The 25,010-nt window shown below is 40.8% G+C and overlaps 1 protein-coding gene across 1 annotated transcript; it reads left to right on the top strand.

Moving 5' to 3' along the window:
* Positions 1–854: 854 nt before the first annotated feature.
* Positions 855–11,215, top strand: LOC106584428 (nuclear factor interleukin-3-regulated protein). Its single transcript, XM_014169751.3, has 2 exons — positions 855–986; positions 9,382–11,215. Exon 2 carries the CDS (start codon positions 9,488–9,490, stop codon positions 10,325–10,327), a length of 840 nt encoding a protein of 279 aa, XP_014025226.1. The 5' UTR covers positions 855–986; positions 9,382–9,487; the 3' UTR covers positions 10,328–11,215.
* Positions 11,216–25,010: the final 13,795 nt, after the last annotated feature.

Below are 25,010 nucleotides of genomic sequence, written 5' to 3'. Positions count from 1 at the left end.
ACCAAACACGGAATCTCAGTCATGACATGCTTGGTCAATATAGTATTGTTTGTCAAAATCTTCCGAATTGTACAGGTTAATCCCCAAAATATTTCATGTAAAATTGTATGAAGTAATTATTAACTAGTTATTAACAAACTAGAAAGCTCATGACAGTTGTGAACAAATGTAGCCTAACTGTTGATGCTGGAGAACTAAAAAGTGTGGTGAAACACTAGGTCTATGATGTTTTGCCATTGCACTGGAATTTCCCAATTGGATCTTGATCTCAAATTTGCAACACAATATTTTATAATAAAGCAATAGAAAGTTTTCATAGATTCCACTTTCCAGTGTTTAACCTAGTGGACAAAGAAGTACTGTATGTCATTCCTAACATGACAAAAGGACAGACATTTTTATTGAACATTTGTGGGAAACTTGAGGTCATATGAGTGACTTTATGCCTCTTAAACTAAATTGCCTTATCACCACATAGAATACATAGTGATGGTTAAGGGCTAGAACGAGAGAAACAAATATTTGAAGTTTCTGGGAAGGACCCGGTAAGCCAGGTATCATCAGATCTAAAGGCTGGCCCTTCCAGGCTCTCTCTGATCAGACACATCTCCCAGATGATAACATGCGTAAGCCTCCAACTTTACACTGAGGGGGACTGAGGGGATACAGACACACAGAACACAAGAGATGGGCTAGGCTCGATGGTGCAGGGCTGGAAAGACAAACAGGCAGGCAGACAGACTTAATGCGCTAAGAGTGAGAAAACAAAAGGTTGTGAGATGTCACAGATAGTATTGGTGGTCATAGCCACATTACTGTAGATGAACTTCAGTTGAGTTACAGTGGAAGGATGATTATACAGTTCTGTAAGTTGCCGTCTGTTGCTCACAGAAACGCAATGGGTGGGCGGTGGCACTTTGAGTGAGGTCATTGTCATGTTGCATCAGTGGTGTACTCACTGGAATATAGTTGTCTGGCAGCAGAAGGTAAGATCCTGTGTTCATTTTCACCTAATTTTCACCCAACTAAATTAAAGTTCCCTTCACATATGACGTATACAGCTACAGAGAGAGTGAGGTAAATATCAAGGAGTTGATTGGGTACAATAAGTCATTTTTTAGAGTCATGCTCTGCCGTCTGATCGAACTCTCAAGTCTCAGCTTGCAGCAGTCATCAGAGAATATTACTACGCTCTTCAATTCGTAACTAATATTTTCAGACTTGAAAAGTTAGTCTTGATTTACAGTATTCTGGTGTTCAGATTTTTGGAGTGTGTTATCATAGCAAGACTGTTTTAGATGTGGTATCTCAGATCTGGGTATATTTTAAATTAGGTGACTTCCCCATTCAAGAAAGATCACACATTTTATAAAATGTTGACACTGGATAGGAGCTAGTTTTTTAAAACAAATTAACATCTTTCTTTAACTTATTTAGAATACTTTTGTACAACATACAAAAACCAATACAATAATGCTATTTATTGCATATGTGTTGCATAAGTGTAAACTAGGAGAAATGTGAAATGTAGTCAGGCAGTGTAGGACCTGGACGACCTTTCTACATTTACATAGTAAAAGTGATTACAGCAATGACAAATATTTGGTCCCGTGTGGCTTAGTTGGTAGAGCATGTTGTTTGCAACACCAGGGTTGTGGGTTCGATTCCCAGTATGATTTTATTTTTTATTTTTAAATAATGAAATGTATGCATTCCCTACTGTAAGTCGCTCTGGATAAGAGCGTCTGCTAAATTACTTAAATGTATTTTTAATTGACCGATTATTGTTCTATATAAGAGGGTAGAAATGTATAATTGTAAAAAAAGAGATATCAGACAGATATTATCTTCTATTGTATTCCCTGTTGAAAACGGTACGAACTGTGTAGAGTTAAAGGCTTAGTTAGTTCGCCCTACATACTGTATAAAGCTTGTGGAAGGTAGAACAACCAGAAAATTCATAATGGAGCTCGTTGTTGTTATTGTTCTTCTTCTGGTGACGAGCTAATCAATAAGAGTCAATTAAAGTGTTATTAATTAAAAAGTCATTTTCTTATAGACACGTACAATGCACGAAAGAGCCTAACTGATTTTATATGTTATTTTTTGAAGAATGTATGTGTTAAAAAGTCAGGAGGTTAACCAATGGTTTCCTATTAGGAACCAGGGAGAGAGACTCAAGTACTTCACAAAGCAAGGAAGGAAACAACAACAGACCAACTGGTGCTGTGACTGCTGCTTTAAAAACAGAGAGGTGTCAAAAGAAGAAGTTTGAGAGTTTCTTACTAAAAAGCAGGGTCTATAATAAGCATGTCAATAAGAAGCAGGTGCAGAACTTTAGCAGTGAGGTTCTCGTCTCTGGAGAGGACTGTTCAGGAAGCTGAGCAACTCTCTCTGCTGCAGTCCTGTGCTGTCAAGCTTCCCTAATCGCTAACGCTATACACAGCATCACTGCTCTCCACTTGCTAGTTCTCAGCCCTTGACCCCTGACAAATGTCCTCCAACTCACTGTTCCCTTACAAAAAAAGATTGAAGTTTTGAAACTGCAGTAAAAGTGCAGTAACTGCAGTCGACTGTGGTATTTTGGACTCAATAAATGCAGAATAACTGCAGTGTACTGCAGTAAAAAAAAAATACGGTTATTTTGGAAGCAGTATTTTCAGTATACTGCTGTTATTTTGCACTCTGACTGCAATCTTTTTACAGAAGGGTTGGGGCAAGTTTTTCCAGTTTGTACCCATTTAGGCCACTCTGCATCCCGACACAGAGCTGCTCTACTTTCAGCACCTCTAGCACCAGGCTGTAAATTTGTAGCACTGCATGAAATACTGTGCAACAGTACAGCAGCAATGTCAATGAGGTTTAAAATGGTCTGGATGTGGTTGTACACCCATAAACAGATTGGTTGCTTCTAGTTATCAATTGATGAAGATGTGCATTAAGAAATTATCATGGCCTGCAATTTTTCTAGCTCATCATACAACAATGTAAAGAGAAGGTACAACTGCAAGGGAAACGTTGAGAAGTCCAGCTATATCTGGTGTAGGGGAGTGGGTAGACTATATATAGGTATTTTGACCTCTAAACGCGTGTACTCTCCACCACAAGGCAGAGCACTAATCTCTGTCTCTCATCTCTGTCTTTGGGTAAATGTTTATGTCCTTTGCTCTGACTGCCACTTCAAAGAGTAAGTAGTAGCAACGCGCAACAACGTCGGTCTACTGTGATCTACATGAATCGTAAAATTCTCAAAGTTGTATTTTCTGGGGTTCACATACATGCAACATTTCCATTTTTAAACTCCTTTTCAATACTGTTAGCTTTCATAATATTTAATTGTTGTTGCAAAATTGCTTCAGACAAAGATCTACATAATAAATCTAATAGGACAGACAGCGAGACTGCTTGCAAAGTATTAATAAAAATGAGAATTTGCAGGATATTTCACTATAAGTTGAGGTAAAAAGCTATAATAGTTATGTTTTTGCACTTCATACAGCACTGGTTCGTGCGCAAAATCCTGTGCGAAAACATATTTTGCAGTGCATCTATGAAGTGTTAAGTACAGCAGTCAACAAGAGGTGTAATATCTGATTGTACATTTTGCCTGGTAAGAAGCAGTAATGTTGCCTAATGGAGACAATAAAGAGAAGGTGTCCCATGTGTGCGGTTAAAAAGACTCATTATACTCATGTTAATTAGCCAAAGGCTGAAACCTTGGTCAAAGGCAATAGGGCTCTCACTATACCAGTATCACAATACTATTATACTTGACTTTCCATGACAAAAAAGTAAAACACAAAGAAGACTAAACTTTAAAAACCTGCTTTTTGTTAAATAGTGTGTGCTATAGCGTGTGCTATAGTTAGGAAAATTAGCAAATGTGACTCTGAATGACAGCATAAGGCTGTTTGTATGTTTTCAATATTACAGTGATTTTCCCCAAGAAATGTAGTCCGCTTCATAATAATAATAATGATCATGTTTTGTTTGCGTGCCATGATACTTCTGAGTATCACGATACTGGTATCTTGACAACCCTAAAAGGGAGTGAGGTGGTAACGTCCCTCTGACCCATGGTTATTAACAAATCATTGTTATTTTCATCTCTCAGAGCAAAATGTTGACCTTCATAGACATGACAACCTTTGGGGAATTTTGTACAACACAGACGTGTGGCTGCCAGTGTGATTATAGAAGTTTAGGATGGACACACTATTACCTACAGTTGTGATTGTGATCAGACATTTGATCAAAGGTATGATGAGTAAGTGGTCTCACAACACCGTCATTGCTGGTATGTTTACAATATTTTAACTCTGAGAGAGTAAATCCCCAGATCGGTAGATTACTTCATTTTACACTGACATTTTACTGAGCTTCGTCCCAGGGTACAGTGAGAGCAGAGCAGCACAAGCCATACGAAGCTGAATACATGCCTTTCCCTCAAGGCCTCATATTTCCAAATCTTATGAATTACATTAAGCTCAAATGACATAATTGTTGGTCTCATGTGACATAACTGGCAAATAAATGTAGTGTAAATCTCTAGTGTATTTTTGTCTATTTCACATTTACAAGCTATCTTGTTTGCAACACACCACTGTAGGACCTTACCTTGTCCCTGCTAACCTTGTCTATAACCCTGTCTATAACCCTGTCTATAAACCTTGTCTATAACCTTGTCTATAACCTTGTCTATAACCCTGTCTATAACCCTGTCTATAACCTTGTCCCTGCTAACCTTGTCTATAAGCCTGTCTATAACCCTGTCTATAACCCTGTCTATAACCCTGTCTATAACCCTGTCTATAACCTTGTCCCTGCTAACCTTGTCTATAACCCTGTCTATAACCCTGTCTATAACCCTGTCTATAACCTTGTCTATAACCTTGTCTATAACCCTGTCTATAACCTTGTCTATAACCTTGCCTATAACCTTGTCTATAACCCTGTCTATAACCTTGTCCCTGCTAACCTTGTCTATAACCCTGTCTATAACCCTGTCTATAACCCTGTCTATAACCTTGTCCCTGCTAACCTTGTCTATAACCCTGTCTATAACCCTGTCTATAACCTTGTCCCTGCTAACCCTGTCTATAACCCTGTCTATAACCCTGTCTATACCCCTGTCTATAACCCTGTCTATAACGATGTCTATAAAATTGTCTATAACCCTGTCTATAACCCTGTCTATAACCATGTCCCTGCTAACCTTGTCTATAACCCTGTCTATAACCCTGTCTATAACCCTGTCTATAACCCTGTCTATAACCCTGTCTATAACCCTGTCTATAACCCTGTCTATAACATTGTCTATAACCCTGTCTATAACCCTGTCTATAACCCTGTCTATAACCCTGTCTATAACCCTGTCTATAACCCTGTCTATAACCCTGTCTATAACCATGTCCCTGCTAACCTTGTCTATAACCCTGTCTATAACCCTGTCTATAACCCTGTCTATAACCCTGTCTATAACCCTGTCTATAACCCTGTCTATAACCCTGTCTATAACCCTGTCTATAACCCTGTCTATAACCATGTCCCTGCTAACCCTGTCTATAACCCTGTCTATACCGTTGTCTATAAATGTCTATAACCTTGTCTATAACCTTGTCTTTAAATATGTCTATAACCTTGTCTATGGTCTTGTCTATAACCTTGTCTATAACGTGGTCTATAACCTTGTCTATAACCCTGTCTATAACCCTGTCTATAACCCTGTCTATAACCATGTCCCTGCTAACCCTGTCTATAACCCTGTCTATAACCCTGTCTATAACCCTGTCTATAACCTTGTCTATAACCCTGTCTATAACCCTGTCTATAACCCTGTCTATAACCTTGTCTATAACCTTGTCTATAACCCTGTCTATAACCCTTTCTATACCGTTGTCTATAAATGTCTATAACCTTGTCTATAAATATGTCTATAACCTTGTCTATAAATATGTCTATAACCTTGTCCATGGTCTTGTCTATAACCTTGTCCATGGTCTTGTCTATAACCTTGTCCATGGTCTTGTCTATAACCTTGTCCATGGTCTTGTCTATAACCTTGTCCATGGTCTTGTCTATAACCTTGTCCATGGTCTTGTCTATAACCTTGTCCATGGTCTTGTCTATAACCTTGTCCATGGTCTTGTCTATAACCTTGTCCATGGTCTTGTCTATAACCTTGTCCATGGTCTTGTCTATAACCTTGTCCATGGTCTTGTCTATAACCTTGTCCATGGTCTTGTCTATAACCTTGTCCATGGTCTTGTCTATAACCTTGTCCATGGTCTTGTCTATAACCTTGTCCATGGTCTTGTCTATAACCTTGTCCATGGTCTTGTCTATAACCTTGTCCATGGTCTTGTCTATAACCTTGTCTATGGTCTTGTCTATAACCTTGTCCATGGTCTTGTCTATAACCTTGTCTATAACCTTGTCTATAATGACTTATGGACAAGAGCTATAGTTGAAGTCGGAAGTTTACATACACCTTAGCCAAATACATTTAAACTTAGTTTTTCACAGTTCCTGACATTTCATCCTAGTAAAAATTCCCTGTCTTAGGTCAGTTAGGATGACCACTTTATTTTAAGAATGTGAAATGTCAGAATAATAGTAGAGATAATGATTTATTTCAGATTTGATTTCTTTCATCACATTCCCAGTGGGTCAGAAGTTTGCATACACTCAATTAGTATTTGGTAGCATTGCCTTTAAATTGTTTAACTTGGGTCAAGCGTTTCGGGTAGCCTTCCACAAGCTTCCCACAATAAATTGGTTGAATTTTGGCCTATTCCTCCTGACAGAGCTGGTGTAACTGAGTCAGGTTTGTAGGCCTCCTTGCCCGCACATGCTTTTTCAGTTCTGCCCACAAATCTTCTCTAGGATTGAGATCAGAGTTTTGTGATGGCCACTCCAATACCTTGACTTTGTTGTCCTTAAGCCATTTTGCCACAACTTTGGAAGTGTGCTTGGGGTCATTGTCCATTTGGAAGACCCATTTGCGACCAAGCTTTAACTTCCTGACTGATGTCTTGAGATGTTGCTTCAATATATCCACATCATTTTCCTCCCTCATGATGCCATCTATTTTGTGAAGTGCACCAGTCCCTGCAGCAAAGCACCCCCACAACATGATGCTGCCACCCACGTGCTTCACAGTTGGGATGCTGTTCTTCGGCTTGCAAGCCTCCCCCTTTTTCCTCCAAACATAACGATGGTCATTATGGCCAAACAGTTCTATTTATGTTTCATCAGACCAGAGGACATTTCTCCAAAAAGTATGATTTTTGTCCCCATGTGCAGTTGCAACCGTCGTCTGGCTTTTTTATGGTGGTTTTGGAGCAGTGCCTTCTTCCTTGCTGAGGTTATGTTGATATAGGACTCATTTTACTGTGGATATAGATACTTTGTACCTGTTTCCTCCAGCATCTTCACAAGGTCCTTTGCTGTTGTTCTGGGATTGATTTGCACTTTTCGTACCAAAGGACGTTCATCTCTAGGAGACAGAACACATCTCCTTCCTGAGCGTTATGATGGCTGTGTGGTCCCATGGTGTTTATACTTGCGTACTATTGTTTGTACAGATGAACGTGGTACCTTTAGGAATTTGGAAATTGCTCCCAAGGATGAACCAGAATTGTGGAGGTCTTGGCTGATTTCTTTTGATTTTCCTATGATGTCAAGCAAAGAGGCACTGAGTTTGAAGGTAGGCCTTGAAATACACCCACAGGTACCCCTCCAATTGACTCAAATGATGTCAATTAGCCTATCAGAAGCTTCTAAAGCCATGGCATCATTTTCTGGAATTGTCCAAGCTGTTTAAAGGCACAGTCAACACAGTAAACTTCTGACCCACTGGAATTGTGATACAGTGAATTATAAGTGAAATAATCTGTCAGTAAACAATTTTTGGAAAAAAATACTCTTGTCATGCACAAGTAGATGTCCTAACCGACTTGCCAAAACTATAGTTTGTTAACAAGAAATTTGTGGAGTGGTTGAAAAATGAGTTTTAATGACTCCAACCTAAGTGTATGTAAACTTCCGACTTCAACTGTACATTCACTTGGTCTCCTTCAGATTATTCTAGTAGTTCTTCTGTTCTTCTGTTGCTCTATGTTTCTGGCGTCATGGTGCTGACAGTTGGTGCATTATGGTCTCATCTCTCTTTGCTGTAGGAAACATGGTGGAGAAACAACGTCAAACAGCCATCAGCATTGTAGCCCAAACCAGCCCGCGACCAATCAATCTCAACTCTTGAGCTGCATGCCACTGACATCCAGACAGATCAGAGTTCACATTGGGACATGGTGCTCTTACTAATAAGCATGTAATGGTTCAGGAGAGCCTTTTATTAGGGTTGTATTAGGGTTTCTATTTTCCAGCCCAGCTTGTGCTGTGGCTAGGGCCCATGCACCTAACCTCTTATCTCATACAGAGGGTATAGAAAAGGAAAGGAAGGTAGAGGATATAGAGCCAGAGATGAGCACACTACATGCAAGCAGTAGCTGCTTGTGAAGGGGTGGGTGGGCAAGTCAGTGCACCATCAAAAAAAGAAGACTGTGAGAGAGTGTGTGTGTGTGTGTGTGTGTGTGTGTGTGTGTGTGTGTGTGTGTGTGTGTGTGTGTGTGTGTGTGTGTGTGTGTGTGTGTGTGAGAGAAACAGAGAGAGCGAAAGAGAGAGAAAAAAAAGTGTGAGAGGGAGAGAGCAGAATTGTGAAACCAAAACCTTCCCTGTTTCTAAAACAAGCCTGATCTGCATGAAGCAGATTGAGTGTGATCGTAACTCTCAACCACTTGACTTGCCCGTTCTGTCAGACATAATAGTGGTAGTAAAAAAGTAATAGTAATCTAGGAAAACAATATGAGTTTATTAGTCAAGTTGAAGGAAGAGACAGGTCCAGAGAGGTTCCTGAGTCAAATCTAGAAGTTGGTTGTGTGATTGACATAAAAGCTGGCAAAGCAAAGACTAGACACATTATACTATATCATACCAACTCTCCAACATGAGCATTTTCACGTGCAGGCCATGCATACTGTCTGGTGTCTGTCTACGAGATGAATCACACGTTAAATGTACACGTCTTTCAGACATTAAGAGCAAAACGTGTTACATTATTTTAGTCACATTAGAGGGGACGGCTACACCTCAGACAACTCCTCCTCTCTGCTTTATTCAGCCTGTATATCCGGTTTAGACAGTGGGATGTGAGTGTGTTTGTGGCTCCATAACACCATGTCATTCAAAGATTTCAATTCTCAAACACAGAAATTAAAAAAATTTCTGATCTGTGTCCCAGCCTGTATAGCAGAAATGTGGAAAGGTATAGCCTAATCATAGGATTTTGCAAATAACTAATAATAAACCTTCCCTTCACAGGTGAAATCCTAGACAGCTACCTGACAGAAGTGCACAAGAACTTACATATCCTCCTTTTACCTGGCCAACCAAGAAACAGCCATCCTACTTTCTATACTGAGACCAGATGGAGCCCATGTCAGTATCTCCAAATGGGAGCACGGAGACACTGGAGGATGGTCATACAGCCTCCCTAGAGGGGGCGCTGACACCCAAGGGCCTGAGGCGCAAGAGAGAGTTCATTCCAGAGGAGAAGAAGGACGTCACCTACTGGGAGAAGCGTCGCAAGAACAACGAGGCGGCCAAGCGCTCGCGGGAGAAGAGGAGGGTAAACGATTATGTACTGGAGAGCCGCCTGGCGGCCATGAACAAAGAGAACGCCCGGTTGAACACAGAACTGCTGGCCCTCAAACTCCACTTTGGCCTGGTGAGCCCTGCGGGCTATGCTGCCCACCAGAGCAGCCTGCTACGGCTCCACCATGCCCATACCCACAGCCCTCATTCTCCGCCACCCAGCAGCCCAACCCAGCCCCTGGACAAGGACGTCTACTGGGGTAGGAGGCCCAGCTACAGAGACCCCTCTACTTTGCCAAATTACCACCACCTACCTCCTGTCCTGACTGGACAACTTGCTCCTGCCATGATCAATCCACATGCTCTACCAACTAGAAGGGCCTATCCATACTTCTTAGAAATTCCTGGTGTTGTCCACCCTGCAAACTCATCCTCCCTTCTCCTGCCCCCGCTTCTCCCCTCTCCCCTATTGTCCTGGCCGGGGGTTCCCCTGCTGAGGCCCACCCCTAGGAGAGGGGGTTCAGATGAGGAGGGGGAACAGCAGGTCCCAGCAGCCTCCTCCAGCACTGCATTACCGCACAAGCTGAGGCTGAAGACCATCAGAGGTCCTACTGTCCACAGGGATGTTAGAGACAGGGCCTCCCCCCAGCTCCCGCTCTATGTATCTGACTGACTGACTGACCACATGGCACATGGCACAGCAGCACAGAGCAGACCAACCACAGCACTGAGAACATGAAGGATCCATGCTCTTAGCGCTGTAACATTGACACCAAATTGACAGTTGTCTGTTGATTGATTTTCTGAAAGTTGTTGCTTCTCAGGTTTTGCCATGCTTCCTTACTGCCCAAGTTAACTGGATTAAATAGAATGTGGGGGGGGGGGGGGGAATTGATCATTTATTTTATAAAATCCAATCAAGTGTTTACATTACTGTGTGGGTAATGTTTAGGTTCTGTTGGTTGGCTGGCTGGCAGAGCAAGATAGCACTGTGGTTCAGTGCCTCTCTGGAGTGAGGAGCAGGGCCGTAGCGACACATGAGGACGCCGAGCTCCAGACCTCTGGAATTTAAAAAATATATAAATAATAATACATTTCAAAAATCTGTCGGGGTCTCAACTTACTGTTGAGAGTTAGAATAGTAGAACATACAAGGTGCAATTTCAAAACCTTGTTGCAACAGTTTTCCTCTTGGTATATGTCACTCACTGACAGTCACTCAATTAACCCATGTCAGTTAAATATTTTAAGATTGGTCAATTAGTCTAGTTATTACCAATCGGAAATGCAGGGCACGTGCCCAGCTGCACTGACCTCCACAGAGCCCCCATTGATTTTGTTAGTCACTCTCACTCAGATATCATATTAACCTGGCAAAAGTCATGGCAAAATGTGAAGAATTGCAGGAAATTAGCTTTAAATCTGCAAAACATGTCTCCCCATCCAAGGGAAAAATGTGTAGAATTGCAGGAAATTTGCTGTAAAACTGAAGAAAAAATGTGTTCTGTAAAGCAAACTTAATTGTTTACCTTTGTTAATAAAATTATTTCCTGCTAACAGATCCCTCATGTATTAAATGATATTTTTTAATCCCGGTGCTGAATTAGTGTGTAGCGGTTAATTGTATAGCTAATAGCTATGTGTTTTCAGAGAGACTGAAGTGGGTGAAGCTACAGCAACCAATGTGATAAATGCTGGGGTCATTTATGCTTGTTTTTGCTGTTCTCAAGACTGCACTAAAAGTCAGACCCTGGCAACAACCCTGGTGAGGAGTGTGTTTTTGGGTTGTGGTTACAGACATATTATTTTTGTCTGCTCTGCCTGCCAGCATTTCAAAGGTACTTCATCGACTTTGAGGTGGAGAGATGGGCCATCTGTGACATGTTTTCTAAGGGATAGGTCGAAAGTTACTGGTTGGTCCAAAATAGGGGAGGGTTGACAAACTTTCTTTAGCTTTGGGGAGGGTTTTGTGGTTTTTGGGGGGGCACAGGGGAGGGGAGTGTGTTTTTTCCTTGGTTTTCATTCGTTCTTCTGCTCGTATTTTCCCAATAAATAATGGCCTGACTAACTTTTGATATTATCCGATTAAAGTTTAGACAGGCTTGTGAAGGTTTGGTATGGTGTGACTATTATTATCAAGCTATAGATACTGCAGGCCTATGATATGAAGGCAGTGTGCCACGGCTCTCCAACTGACTCAGACAGTTGAACTTGAGGTGAGGAAGACTGTATCAGACTGTATTATTCCTATCATTTAACAATATAGTGCTTAAATTTACACAAAATATTTGGATTGAAAATTAGCGAATAACCCTCCTTCATTATGGCTACATGTATATCTGTATAGCAGACACAGTAGTCATCTGACATAAAGAAATGTATGTCTGTGTCGTAGCATACCACGGGCCTATCTCTATGTTTCTGGGGTTAGGACTAAGCTTTTCTTCCTTTATATTGGTTGTACCAGTCCAAACTTTGGACACACCTACTCATTCCAGGGTTTGTCTTTATTTTTACAATTTTCTACACTATAGAATAATAGTGAAGACATCAAAACTATGAAATAACACATATGGAATCATGTAGTAACGAAAGAATTGTTAAACAAATCAAAATAGATTTTATATTTGAGATTCTTCAAAATAGCCACGTTTTGCCTTGATGATAGCTTTGCACACTCCTGGCACTCTTTCAACCTGCTTCATGAGGTAGTCACCTGGAATGCATTGCAGGTGTGCATTGTTAAAAGTTAATTTGTGGGATTTCTTTCCTTCTTAATGCGTTTGAGCAATCAGTTGTGTTGTGACAAGGTAGGGTTGATAAAAGACCAAGTCCATATTAAGACTAGAACAGCTCAAATAAGCAAAGAGAAACGAAAGTCCATCATTACTTTCAGACATGAAGGTCAGTCAATGCGGAAAATCTTCAAGTGCAGTCGCAAAAACCATCAAGCACTCTGATGAAACTGTCTCATGAGGATCACCACAGAAAAGGAAGACCCAGAGTTACCTCTGCTGCAGAGGATAAGTTCAGAATTCAAGTAACAGACACATATCAACAGCAAATGTTCAGAGGAGACTGCGTGAATCAGGCCTTCATGGTTGAATTGCTGAAAATAAACCACTTCTAAGGGACACCAATAAGAAGAAGAGACTTGCTTGGGCCATGAAACACGTGCAATGGACATTAGACTGGTGGAAATCTGTCCTGTGGTCTGATGAGTCCAATTTAGATTTTTGGTTCCAACCGCCGTGTGAGATGCAGAGTAGGTGAACGGATGATCTCCGCATGTGTGTGTTATGGTGTGGGGGTGCTTTGCTGGTGACGCTGTCAGTGATTTAATTAGAATTCAAGGCACACAACCAGCATGGCTGCCACAGCATTCTGCAGTGATACACCATCCCATCTGGTTTGCGCTTAATGGAACAATCATTTGTTATTCAACAGGACAATGACCCAACACACCTCAAGGCTGTGTAAGGGCTATTTGACCAAGAAGGAGAGTGATGGAGTGCTGACCGTAGAGCGAAGGAAAAGCAGCCAACAAGTGCTCAGCATATGCGGGAACTCCTTCAAGACGGTTGGAAAAGCATTCGTGGTGAAGCTGGTTGATAGAATGCCAGTATGAAAACCTGTCATCAACGCAAAGGATGGCTACTTAGAATAATCTAAAATAGAAAATATATTTTGATTTGTTTAACACTTGTTTGGTTACTACATGATTCCATATGTGATATTTCATAGTTTATGTCTTCACTATTATTCTACAATGTAGAAAATTGTAAAAAAAAAAAAGATAAAGAAAAACCCCTGAATGAGTAGGTGTGTCCAAACTTTTGGATTGGTACTGTAAATATATACATATACACACACTATATATATGCATATATACAAAAGTATGTGGACACCCCTTCAAATGAATGGATTAGTGTCACGTATATGGAGGGAGTCAGGAAGCAGGTGCAGAAGGAGAGTTTAATAACATAGATGCAAGGCAAATGAACAAAACAGGGGATGCGTACTGAACAGGAAAACAACCCAATACTGCCTGATGACTGAGGCTAATGAGGGCTAAATAAAGGGAAGGTAATGAAGGTGATGATGAAGTCCAGGTGGGCGTAATGATGGGGAGCAGATGTGCGTAATAATGGTTGCCAGGGCCGGTGGTTAGTAGACCGACGTTGAGAGCTGGAGAGAGGGACCGGGAGTAGGCGTGACAATTTGTATATTTCAGCCACACCCTATGCTGACAGGTGAATAAAATTGAGCACACAGCCATGCAATCTCCATAGACAAACATTGGTTAAAAAAAATGGCTTTCAACGTGGCACCGTCATAGGATGCCACCTTTCCAACAAGTCAATTTGTCACATTTCTGCCCTGCTAGAGCTGCCCTGGTCAATTACGTGGTAGGCCACACACTCTCACAGAACGGGACCGTCGAGTGCTGAAGCGCGTAGAGAGTAAAAATCCTCTGTCCTAGGTTGCAACATTCACAACCAAGTTCCAAACTGGCTCTGGAAGCAACGTCAGCACAAGAAGCTTCATGAAATGGGTGTCCATGGCCGAACAACCACACACAGGCCTAAGATCACCATGCACAATTCCAAGCGTCGGCTGGAGTGGTGTAAAGCTCGCCGCCATTGGACTCTGGAGCAGTGGAAACGCGTTCTCTGGAGTGATGAATCATAATTCACCTTCTGGCAGTCTGACGGACAAATCTGGGTTTGGCAGGAGAACGCTACGTGCCCGAATGCATAGTGACAACTGTAAAGTTTGGTGGAGGAGGAATAATGGTCTGGGGCTGTTTTTCATGGTTCGGGCTAGGTCTCTTAGTTCCAGTGAAGGGAAATCTTAATGCATTCTAGATGATTTTGTGCTTCCAAATTTGTGGCAACAGTTTGGGGAAGGCCTTTTCCTGTTTCAGCATGACAATGCCCCTCTGCACAAAATAAAATGTTTTTTCCCCCCGAGATTGGTGTGGAAGAACTTGACTGGCCTGCATAGAGCCCTGACCTTAACCCCATCGAACACCGTTGGGATGAATTGGAACGCAGACTGCGAGCCAGGGCTAATCGCCCAACATTAGTGCCTGACCTCACTAACGCTCTTGTTGCTGAATATCACCAAGGCCCCGCAGCAATGTTCCAACATCTAGTGGAAAGCCTTCCCAGAAGAATGGAGGCTGTTATAGCAAAGGGGGACCAACTCCATATTAATGCCCATGATTTTGGAATGAGATGTTCGACGAGCAGGTGTCCACACACTTTTGGTAATGTAATGTAATATATATATATACACACACACTACATTATATATACAGTTGAAGTCGGAACTTTACATGCACTTAGGTTGGAGTCAGTTTCAGCCACTCCACAAATTTCTTGTTAAGTTTTGGCAAATCGGTTAGGACATCTACTTTGTGCATGACACAAGTCATTTTTCCAACAATTGTTTACAGACAGATTATTTCACATATAATTCACTGTATCACAATTCCAGTGGGTCAGAAGTTTACATACACTAAGTTGACTGTACCTTTAAACAGCTTGGAAAATTCCAGAAAATGATGTCATGGCTTTAGAAGCTTCTGATAGGCTAATTGACATCATTTGAGTCAATTGGAGGTGTACCTGTGGGTGTATTTCAAGGCCTACCTTCAAACTCAGTGCCTCTTTGCTTGACATTTATATATATATAAATATATATATATGTATTTACCTTTATTTAACTAGGCAAGTCAGTTAAGAACAAATTATTATTTTCAATGACGGCCTAGGAACAGTGGGTTAACTGTCTTGTTCAGGGGCAGAACGACATCATGGGAAAATCAAAAGAAGTCAGCCAAGACCTCAGAAAAAAATTGTAAACCTCCACAAGTCTGGTTCATCCTTGGGAGTAATTTCCAAATGCCTGAAGGTACCACGTTCATCTGTACAAACAATAGTACACAAGTATAAACACCATGGGACCACGCAGCCGTCATACCGCTCCGAAAGGAGACGCGTTCTGTCTCCTAGAAATAATGAACGTACTTTGGTGCATAAAATTAGAATCTGTCACATCCTGACCCTAGTAAGATGTCATTTTCTATAGTAGAGTAGGGCAGGGTGTGACAGCGGGTGTTTTTGGGTTGTTCTATGTTTTCTATTTCTATGTTGGGATTGTTTGGGGTTGATCTCTAATTGGAGGCAGCTGATCCTCATTGCCTCTGATTAGAGATCATAGGGGTTTTTCTCATTGTTGTTTGTGGGTTATTATATCTTTTGAGTAGTGTGTTTTGCTCTCTGCGTCACGGTTTGTTGTTTTTGTATATTCAAGTATTTAAGTGTATTGCATTCAGTTTCACGTTTAATAATTATGTGGAACTACGAACACGCTGCATTTTGGTCCAATCCTTCGAACAGCCGTCACAGAATCAAACCCAGAACAACAGCAAAGAACCTTATGAAGATGCTGGAGGAAACAGGTACAAAAGTGTCTATATCCACAGTTAAACGAGTCCTATATCGACATAACCTGAAAATCAACTCAGCAAGGAAGAAGCCACTGCTCCAAAACCGCCATAAAAAAGCCAGACTACGGTTTGCAACTGCACATGGGGACAAAGATTGTACTTTTTGGAGAAATGTCCTCTGGTTTGATGAAACAGAAATAGAACTGCTTGGCCATAATAACCATCATTATGTTTGGAGGAAAAAGTGGGAGGCTTGCAAGCCAAAGAACACCATCCCAACCGTGAAGCACGGGGATGGCAGCATCATGTTGTGGGGGTGCTTTGCTGCAGGAGGGACTGGTCCACTTCACAAAATAGATGGCTTCATGAGGAAGCAGAATTATGTGGATATATTGAAGCAACATCTCAAGACATCAGTCAGGAAGTTAAAGCTTAGTCCCAAATGGATCTTCCAAATGGACAATGACCCCAAGCACACTTCCAAAGTTGTGGCAAAATGTCTTAAGGACAACAAAGTCAAGGTATTGGAGTGGCCATCACAAAGCCCTGAACTCAATCCTATAGAAAATTTGTGGGCAGAACTGAAAAAGCGTGTGCGAGCAAGGAGGCCTACAAACCTGATTCATTTACACCAGCTCTGTCAGAAGGAATGGGCCAAAATTCACCCAACTTATTGTGGGAAGCTTGTGGAAGGCTACCCAAAATGTTTGACCCAAGTTAAACAATTTAAAGGCAATGCTACCAAATACTAATTGACTGTATTTACACCTCTGACCCACTGGGAATATGATGAAAGAAATATAAGCTGAAATATATAATTCTCTCTACTATAATTCTGACATTTCACATTCATACAATAAAGTGGTGATCCTAACTGACCTAAGACAGGGAATTTTTACTAGGATTAAAAGAAAGGAATTGTGGAAAACTGAGTTTAAATGTATTTGGCTAAGGTGTATGTAAACTTCCAACTTCAACTGTATATACACCCCCCCTCATACTCATCTGGAGGTTGAGAATGTTTTCATCTCTATCTCTGTAATGTGTCTGTATCTATGTAATTGTATATGTATTTATGTTAAATATAGGGATCACAATAGAAATAAGTCCCCGGCATTAGTGTGCAATCCCAGTCACTTAAAAAAGTATTTGTGTATATATGTATTTTTGGAAACTGACAAATAAAGTCAATCAATCCAAACTGTGCAGCGGCCATTAGATGAATGGAAAGAAACATCTGTTACAAAACACCAAAAAGTTGAATGACATTCGGAGATTGTCAAACCAAGCCTTCCATACTGGATATAGCCTATAAGGTAGGGAGGGATGTATTTTCTGTTTGTCGAGGTTGACAACGTCTATTTATTGTGGTGTTGAAAACGCAAACCATGATATTGAAGAGCCTGAGGTCGCTATGCTTTGTTTATTGGTTGTGTGGTGTATTGGCACAGGTGGAAAATTATTTGCATACATTTTACATAATTATAAATATGGCATCAAAATGTTGAAAATCTGATTTCCCCCTAGCTGATCATTGTCTGCAGCCAGCTCTGATCGTAGTGTAATGAAACAGGCAGGGAGAGTGAACTCTCAATCTTCTGGCCCGCAGCCCAACTGATAGGCAAACATTTTGCAAATTAAGAAATCATGTGACTAAACTAAATCAAAATAATCTATACTATGAAACAAAGATAAATGTTATAAAAAATGATAGCAAAAAGTTTTGGGGCACCTTAAATTAAATTTGCGGAAAAAAGGCCAAATCGGCTCCATCATTCATTGAATCAGATGGCTCATTCACAACAAAGCCCATTGATATTGCCAACTACTTTAAAACCTGTTAAGGATAGGGGCAGTATTTTCACAGCCGGATGAAAAACGTACCCAAATTAAACTGGTTACTATTCTTGCCCAGAAACTAGAATATGCATATTATTAGTAGATTTGGATAGGAAACACTATGAAGTTTCTAAAACTGTTTGAATGGTTTCTGTGAGTATAACAGAACTCATATGGCAGGCAAAAACCTGAGAAAAATTCAACCAGGATGTGGAGGATCTGAGAATTGTAGTTCTACTTTCTAGTCCCTTTCGAAACTACAGTATCTGTGGGGTCACGTTGCACTTCCTAAGGCTTCCATTGGCTGTCAAAAGCCTTCAGAAAGTTGTTTGAGCATTCTCCTGTCACTGGGCAGAGTATAGTAGCTCAGTCACTGAGTGGACTGCCTGGGTACAAAGAGATTGGATATGCGCGGTCCCACGAGCACGCTGTTCCTTCTTTTTCTCCTTGAATGAATACGCCATTGTCCGGTTGGAATATTATCGCAATTTTACGTTAAAAATACCATAAAGATTGATTTTAAACAGCGTTTGACATGCTTCTAAGTACGGTAATGGAACATTTTGACTTTTTGTGTCTCGAATTGCACTCGCGAGTTAGCCTTTGGATAGTGACCTGAACGCACAAACAAAATGGAGGTATTTGGACATAAATATGGATTATTTTGAACAAAAACAACATTTCTTGTGGAAGTAGCAGTCCTGGGAGTGCATTCTGACGAAGATCAGCAAAGGTAAGAGCATATTTATAATACTAATTCTGAGTTTAGGTGACCCCGAACTTGGCGGGTGTCTGTATAGCTTGCTGTGATGGCGAGCTATGTACTCAGAATATTGAAAAATGTGCTTTCTCCATAAAGCTATTTTAAAATCTGACACAGCGGTTGCATAAAGGAGTACTGTATCTATAAGTCTTAAATGAATTGTTATGTATTTTGTCAACGTTTAAGATGAGTATTTTTGTAAATTTACCGGGAGTTTTTGGTGGGAATACATTTTCTGAACATCACGCGCCAATGTAAAATGCTGTTTTTGGATATAAATATGAACTTTATCGAATAAAACATACATGTATTGTGTAACATGATGTCCTAGGAGTGTCATCTGATGAAGATCGTCAAAGGTTAGTGCTTCATTTAGCTGTGTTTTGGGTTTTTGTGACATATACTGTATCCTTACTTGGAAAATGGCTGTGTGGTTATTTTTGTCTATGTACTCTCCTAACATAATCTAATGTTTTGCTTTCGCTGTAAAGCCTTTTTGAAATCGGACAATGTGGTTGGATTAAGGAGAAGTGTATCTTTAAAATGGTGTAAAATAGTAGTCGTATGTTTGAGAAATTGAAATTATTAGATTTTTGAGGTTTTGTATTTCGCGACATGCTGTTCCATTGGATGTTGGCTAGGTGTTCCGCTAGCGGAACGTCTGTCCTCAACAGGTTTTAATTACTTTTTCATGGCAAGATAAGCCAGTTTAGGGATGACATGCCAGCCACAAAGGCTGACACTACACATCCAAGTATATCGGACCAAATTATGAAAGACAAGAATTGTACTTTTCAATTCCGTAAAGTCAGAGTGGAAGAGGTAAAAAAAGTATTGTTGTCTATCAACAATGACAAGCCACCGGGGTCTGACAATCTGGAGGTAAAATTACCGAGGATAATAGCAGACGATATTGCCACTCCTATTTGCCACATCTTCAATTTAAGCCTACTAGAAAGTGGGTGCCCTCAGGCCTGGAGGGAAGCTAAAGTCATTCCACCACCCAAGAATAGTAAAGCCCCCTTTACTGGCGCAAATAACCACCTAATCAGCCTGTTACCAACCCTTAGTAAACTTCTGGAAAAAAATGTGTTTGACCAGATACAATACTATTTCACAGTAATCAAATTGACAACAGACTTTCAGCATGCTTAAAGGGAAGGATACTCAACAAGCACAGCACTTACACAAATTACTGATGATTGGCTGAGAGAAATTGATGACAAAATGATTGTGGGGGCTGTCTTGTTAGATTTCAGTGCAGCTTTTGACATTATCGATCATAGTCTGCTGCTGGAAAAACGTATGTGTTATGGCTTTACACTCCCTGCTATAATGTGGATGAAGAGTTACTTGTCTAACAGAACACAGAGGGTGTTCTTTAACGGAAGCCTCTCAAACATAATCAAGGTAGAATCAGGAATTCCCCAAGCAGCTGTTTAGGCCCCTTGCGCTGAGGCGAAGAGAGGGACGGAACCTACACTGTTACATATGTATGCGGATGTTCAACACTGAAATGACTGCAACACTTTACAAAGAGTTGCAGTTAGTTTCAGAGTGGTTGGCAAGGAATAAATTAGCCCTAAATATTTGTAAAACTGAAAGCATTGTATTTGGAACAAATCATTCACTAAACCCAAAACCTCATAAATCTTGTAATAAATAATGTGGAAATTGAGCAAGTTTAGATGACTAAACTGTTTGGAGTAACCCTGGATTGTAAACTCTCATGGTCAAAACACATTGATACAACAGTAGCTAAGATGGGGAGAAGTCTGTCCATGATAAAGCGCTGCTCTTCCTTCTTAGCAACACTATGAACAAGGCAGGTCCTACAGGCCCTAGTTTTGTTGCACCTGGACTACTGTTCAGTCGTGTGGTCAGGTGCCACAAAAAAGGACTTAGGAAAATTGCAATTGATTCTGAACAGGGCAGCACGGCTGGCCCTTGGATGTACACAGAGAGCTAACATGAATAATATGCATGTCAATCTCTCCTGGCTCAAAGTGGAGGAGAGATTAACTTCTTCACTACTTGTATTTATAAGAGGCATTGACATGTTGAATGCACTGAGCTGTCTGTTTGAACAACTGGCACACAGCTCCGACACCCACGCATACCCCACAAGACATGCCACAAGAGGTCTCTTCACAGTCCCCAAGTCTAGAACAGACTTTGGGAGGCGCACAGTACTACATAGAGCCATGACTACATGGAACTATATTCCACATCAAGTAACTGATGCAAGCAGTACAATTAGATAAAAAAAAAACTGATAAAAAAAACCTTATGGAACAGCGTGGACTGTGAAGCAACAAACATAGGCACAGACACATGCATACACACACATGATAACATACGCACTATACACACACATAGACATGGATTTAGTACTGTAGATATGTGGTAGTGGTGGAGTAGGGGCCTGAAGGCACACAGTGTGTTGTGAAATCTGTGAATGTATTGTAATGTTTTTAAAATTGTATAAACTGCCTTAATTTTGCTGGACCCCAGGAAGAGTAGCAGCTGCCTTGGCAGCAGCTAATGGAGATCCATAATAAATACAAATACATTTCTCATTAATGAGAGGTCAGAAAAGTCCAAGTATGACTAGGTGAGATGAGAGGGAGAATAGCAACTTTACATAGGAGATACATTTCAACAGAACTAGTTATACATTCTGTGTATAATACAGATGTGACAACTTCGTGGTTAGTTACGTGTAACTGCTGTAACCACCAGAAAGATGCTTAGCCGCATAACGGAATGGGGTAGGGGTCTCTATGAGTCACAGGCCAAGTTCTGTTTTTTTTCCCACTACATTGTCAGCCAACATCTTTTGTTGTTGCCAACAGATGAGAACCAAGGTGGAATCAACATTATTTCAATACAACCACTGTGCATCTCAGTAGCTGCATCTGCATCGCTCACCTTTTGTACTAACATGAATTCTAAGTGTCACTGACTGACTTGTTGAATCTTCACCTTTGTGAAATGACAAAGTAGCTTCCTCTCTAGAAAGCTTTTACAGGCATGTTCTTTGAGAAAAGAGCCCTGACCTAACAGAGTGACTAACATTATAAGGGGGAAGACATGTAGCATATGTCTCAATTTCTGTCACTGTCACGGGTGTCGTAAGGATCAGACCAAAATGCAGGCGGAAATGTGTATACTCATTTTATTTTTTATTGGGTAGAAAGAAGGAAAAACAAAAACAAAACACACGTATACAAACACACCCCTGCCACGTCCTGACTAAACTACAATAACAAATAACCCCTTTACTGGTCAGGACGTGACAGGGGTGTGTTTGTTTAGAGTGTTTCGGGGTTTGTTGGGCTATGTTAGTATATTTCTATGTTTATCTTGTATGTCTTGTTCTATGCAGACGCCGGATGCACCTCACACAAAAAAGAAACACAACATTTTTTGGGGGGGGGCTGTTTTTTGGGGGGGCTGCCTCTCAGGCTCCCTTAACTCCTCCATAGCCCTGGATCTGCTCATCCTCATCTCCGCCCATGTCCATCCTTCTTCATCGTGCTCCTTACCCCGCTGCTTGGTCCTTTGTTGGTGGGTAGTTCTGTCACGGCCATCTGAAGGATTGGACCAAGGCGCAGCTGTAACGCCCTGGCCATAGAGAGGGGTTTTTGTTCTTTATTTTGGTTAGGCCAGGGTGTTACATTGGGTGGGCGTTCTATGTTCTTTTTTCTAGGTTGGGTTGTTTCGTTGATTTTGGCCGTGTGGCTTCCAGTCAGGCACAGCTGTAGTTTGTTGTTGCTGATTGGGAGTCACACATAAGTAGCCTGTTTTTCCTTTGGGTTTTTGTGGGTGATTGTTTTCTGTGTAGAGTTAATCCTGACAGGACTGTTTTGCTGTCGTCTTTTGTTTATTTTTGTAGTGTTCTCTTTTTCAATAAAAATTCTAATGATGAACACATCCTCCGCTGCACCTTGGTCTAATTCTGACGACGGGCGTTACAGCAGCGGGAATGTGTATACTCATCTTCTTTTTTATTGGGTAGAAAGAAGGAAAAAACAAACACACGTATACAAAAATAACGACGATAAATCCTCTTGAGGATACCCTAGGATAGGGGGCGCCACAGCGCATTTTGAAAAAAAATCGTTCCCATTTTCAACGGCCTACTAATCAAACTCAGAAGCTAGGGCATGCATATACTTATTATATTATATATGGATAGAAAACACCCTAAAGTTTCTAAAACTGTTTGAATGGTGTCTGTATAACAGTATAACAGAACTCAAATGGCAGTCAAAACCCCGAGACCGATTGAAACAGGAAGTGGAATTCAGAATTGTGGACTCGACTTCTCATCTTTCCCTATAAATCACACCGTTAACCATGGTTCAGTGAGCACTTCCTATTGCTTCCACTAGATGTCGCCAGTCTTTTCACAGTGGTTTGAGCCTTATACAGTCGAAACTCAGTGAATGAGACGCGTTGGAAATTGGTCACAGGGGATGGGCCATCACCATTATGACGCCGGCGGCCATGTCTACCCCCACCTTTGGAAACGGTTTTAAAGGCAATGAAATCATCCCCCTCGAATCTTATTGGCTCTCTTGGTGTTACAGGCCCTGAAGATTAATGTTTTACAACGTTTGACATGTTTGAACGAACCTACAGGCGGGAGAATCTCATTTTATCCGGAACTTCAGCCCTGCGCTTGGAGAGAGCCATAGGACGCGCTACCAACTGCAGGCTAATGGAACGTGAAGTATGGACTTTTTGACCGAAAATACATCTGTTGTGGACCTGGGATGCTTTCTGATGAAGACAACTAAAGGTAGGCGATTATTGACAATATTATACAAGATGAGATGTGACATGCGATTGTTTCCAAGATGGCGCCGAGCTCTGTATATTAGCTCATTTTCTGAGTATCGCATCTTCTTTTATCGCAAAGTGTGATTACCCAGTAAAGTTAATTTAAAATCTGGTATGACAGGTGTTCTCAAGAGATATTCATCTATAAATGTTAGATTGACAATATAAATTTAAAAAATCATTATCGGATAGTAATTTGGGAATTGTAGCATTGTTTACCGGGACGCATTTGAGGGGAAATTATTTAGTCAACGTCAGACGCCGATGTAAAATGCTGTTTTTATATATAAATATGACCTTTATTGAACAAAAGAATGCATGCATTGTATAACATGATGTCCTAGGGGTGCCATCTGATGAAGTTTGTAAAAGGTTAGTGCTGCATTTAGCTGTTTTTTGATTATATGTGATGCAAGTGGTTGGTCGGAAAATGGCTATGAAGCTGCTTTTTACGATGGACTCATCTAACATAATCTAATGATTTGCTTTTCCTGTAAAACCTTTTTGAAATCGGACGACGGGGGTCGATTCAGGAGAGGTGTATCTATAAAAAAAAAATATATATATATATTTTTTTTTATTTTAATTATGATTATTTTTTTATGCTAATTGGCGATATGATTTTTCGCTGGATTTTGATCCCGCTGACGGGATGAGACGCTGGAGAGGATAAACAGTCCTGCAAGGCATATAGTTATACAAGGAACAACTACCCACAAAATCCCATAGAAAAACACCCCTCTTAAATAGGACCTTCAATTAGACGCAACTAGGAGCAGCTGCTTCCAATTGAAGGTCAACACCATTAACTAAACATAGAACTAGACATACTACATAAACATAGAAATATACTAACATAGAACATAGCCCAACAAACCCCGAAACACTCTAAACAAACACCCCTCTTAAAACAGAACATAGCCCAACAAACCCCCAAACACTCTAAACAAACACACCCCTGCCACGTCCTGACCAAACTACAATAACAAATAACCCCTTTACTGGTCAGGACGTGACAGTCACATAATAAAACAGTGACATCCCACTGGGCACAGAAGTCTATTTTTGATTTACATTTATTTCAGTTGTCAAATCAAATGAAATCAAAAGTTTATTTGTCACGTGCGCCGAATACAACAGGTGTAGACCTTACAGTGAAATGCTTACTTACAGGCTCTAACGAATAGTGCGAAAAAAAGGTGTGTGTGTGTGTGTGTGTGTGTGTGTGTGTGTGTGTGTGTGTTTGTGTGTGTGTGTGTGTGTGTGTGTGTGGGGTGTAAGTAAAGAAATGAAACAACAGTAAAAAGACATTTGAAAATAACAGTAGCAAGGCTATATACAGACACCGGTTAGTCAGGCCAATTGAGGTAGTATGTACATGTAGGTATAGTTAAAGTGACTATGCATATATGATAAACAGAGAGTAGCAGCAGCGTAAAAAGAGGGGTT

This window comes from Salmo salar, chromosome 23 (assembly GCF_965601325.2).
Source record: "Salmo salar chromosome 23, fSalSal1, whole genome shotgun sequence".
Classification (NCBI taxonomy): domain Eukaryota; kingdom Metazoa; phylum Chordata; class Actinopteri; order Salmoniformes; family Salmonidae; genus Salmo; species Salmo salar.
Note: the sequence above shows the minus strand (reverse complement) of the source record. Positions and strands in the feature narration are given on the sequence as shown.

Bases quoted from the DNA above. Each gene is read 5' to 3' on its own strand.
- LOC106584428 (XM_014169751.3), top strand. From the start codon at position 9,488: ATGGAGCCCATGTCAGTATCTCCAAATGGGAGCACGGAGACACTGGAG.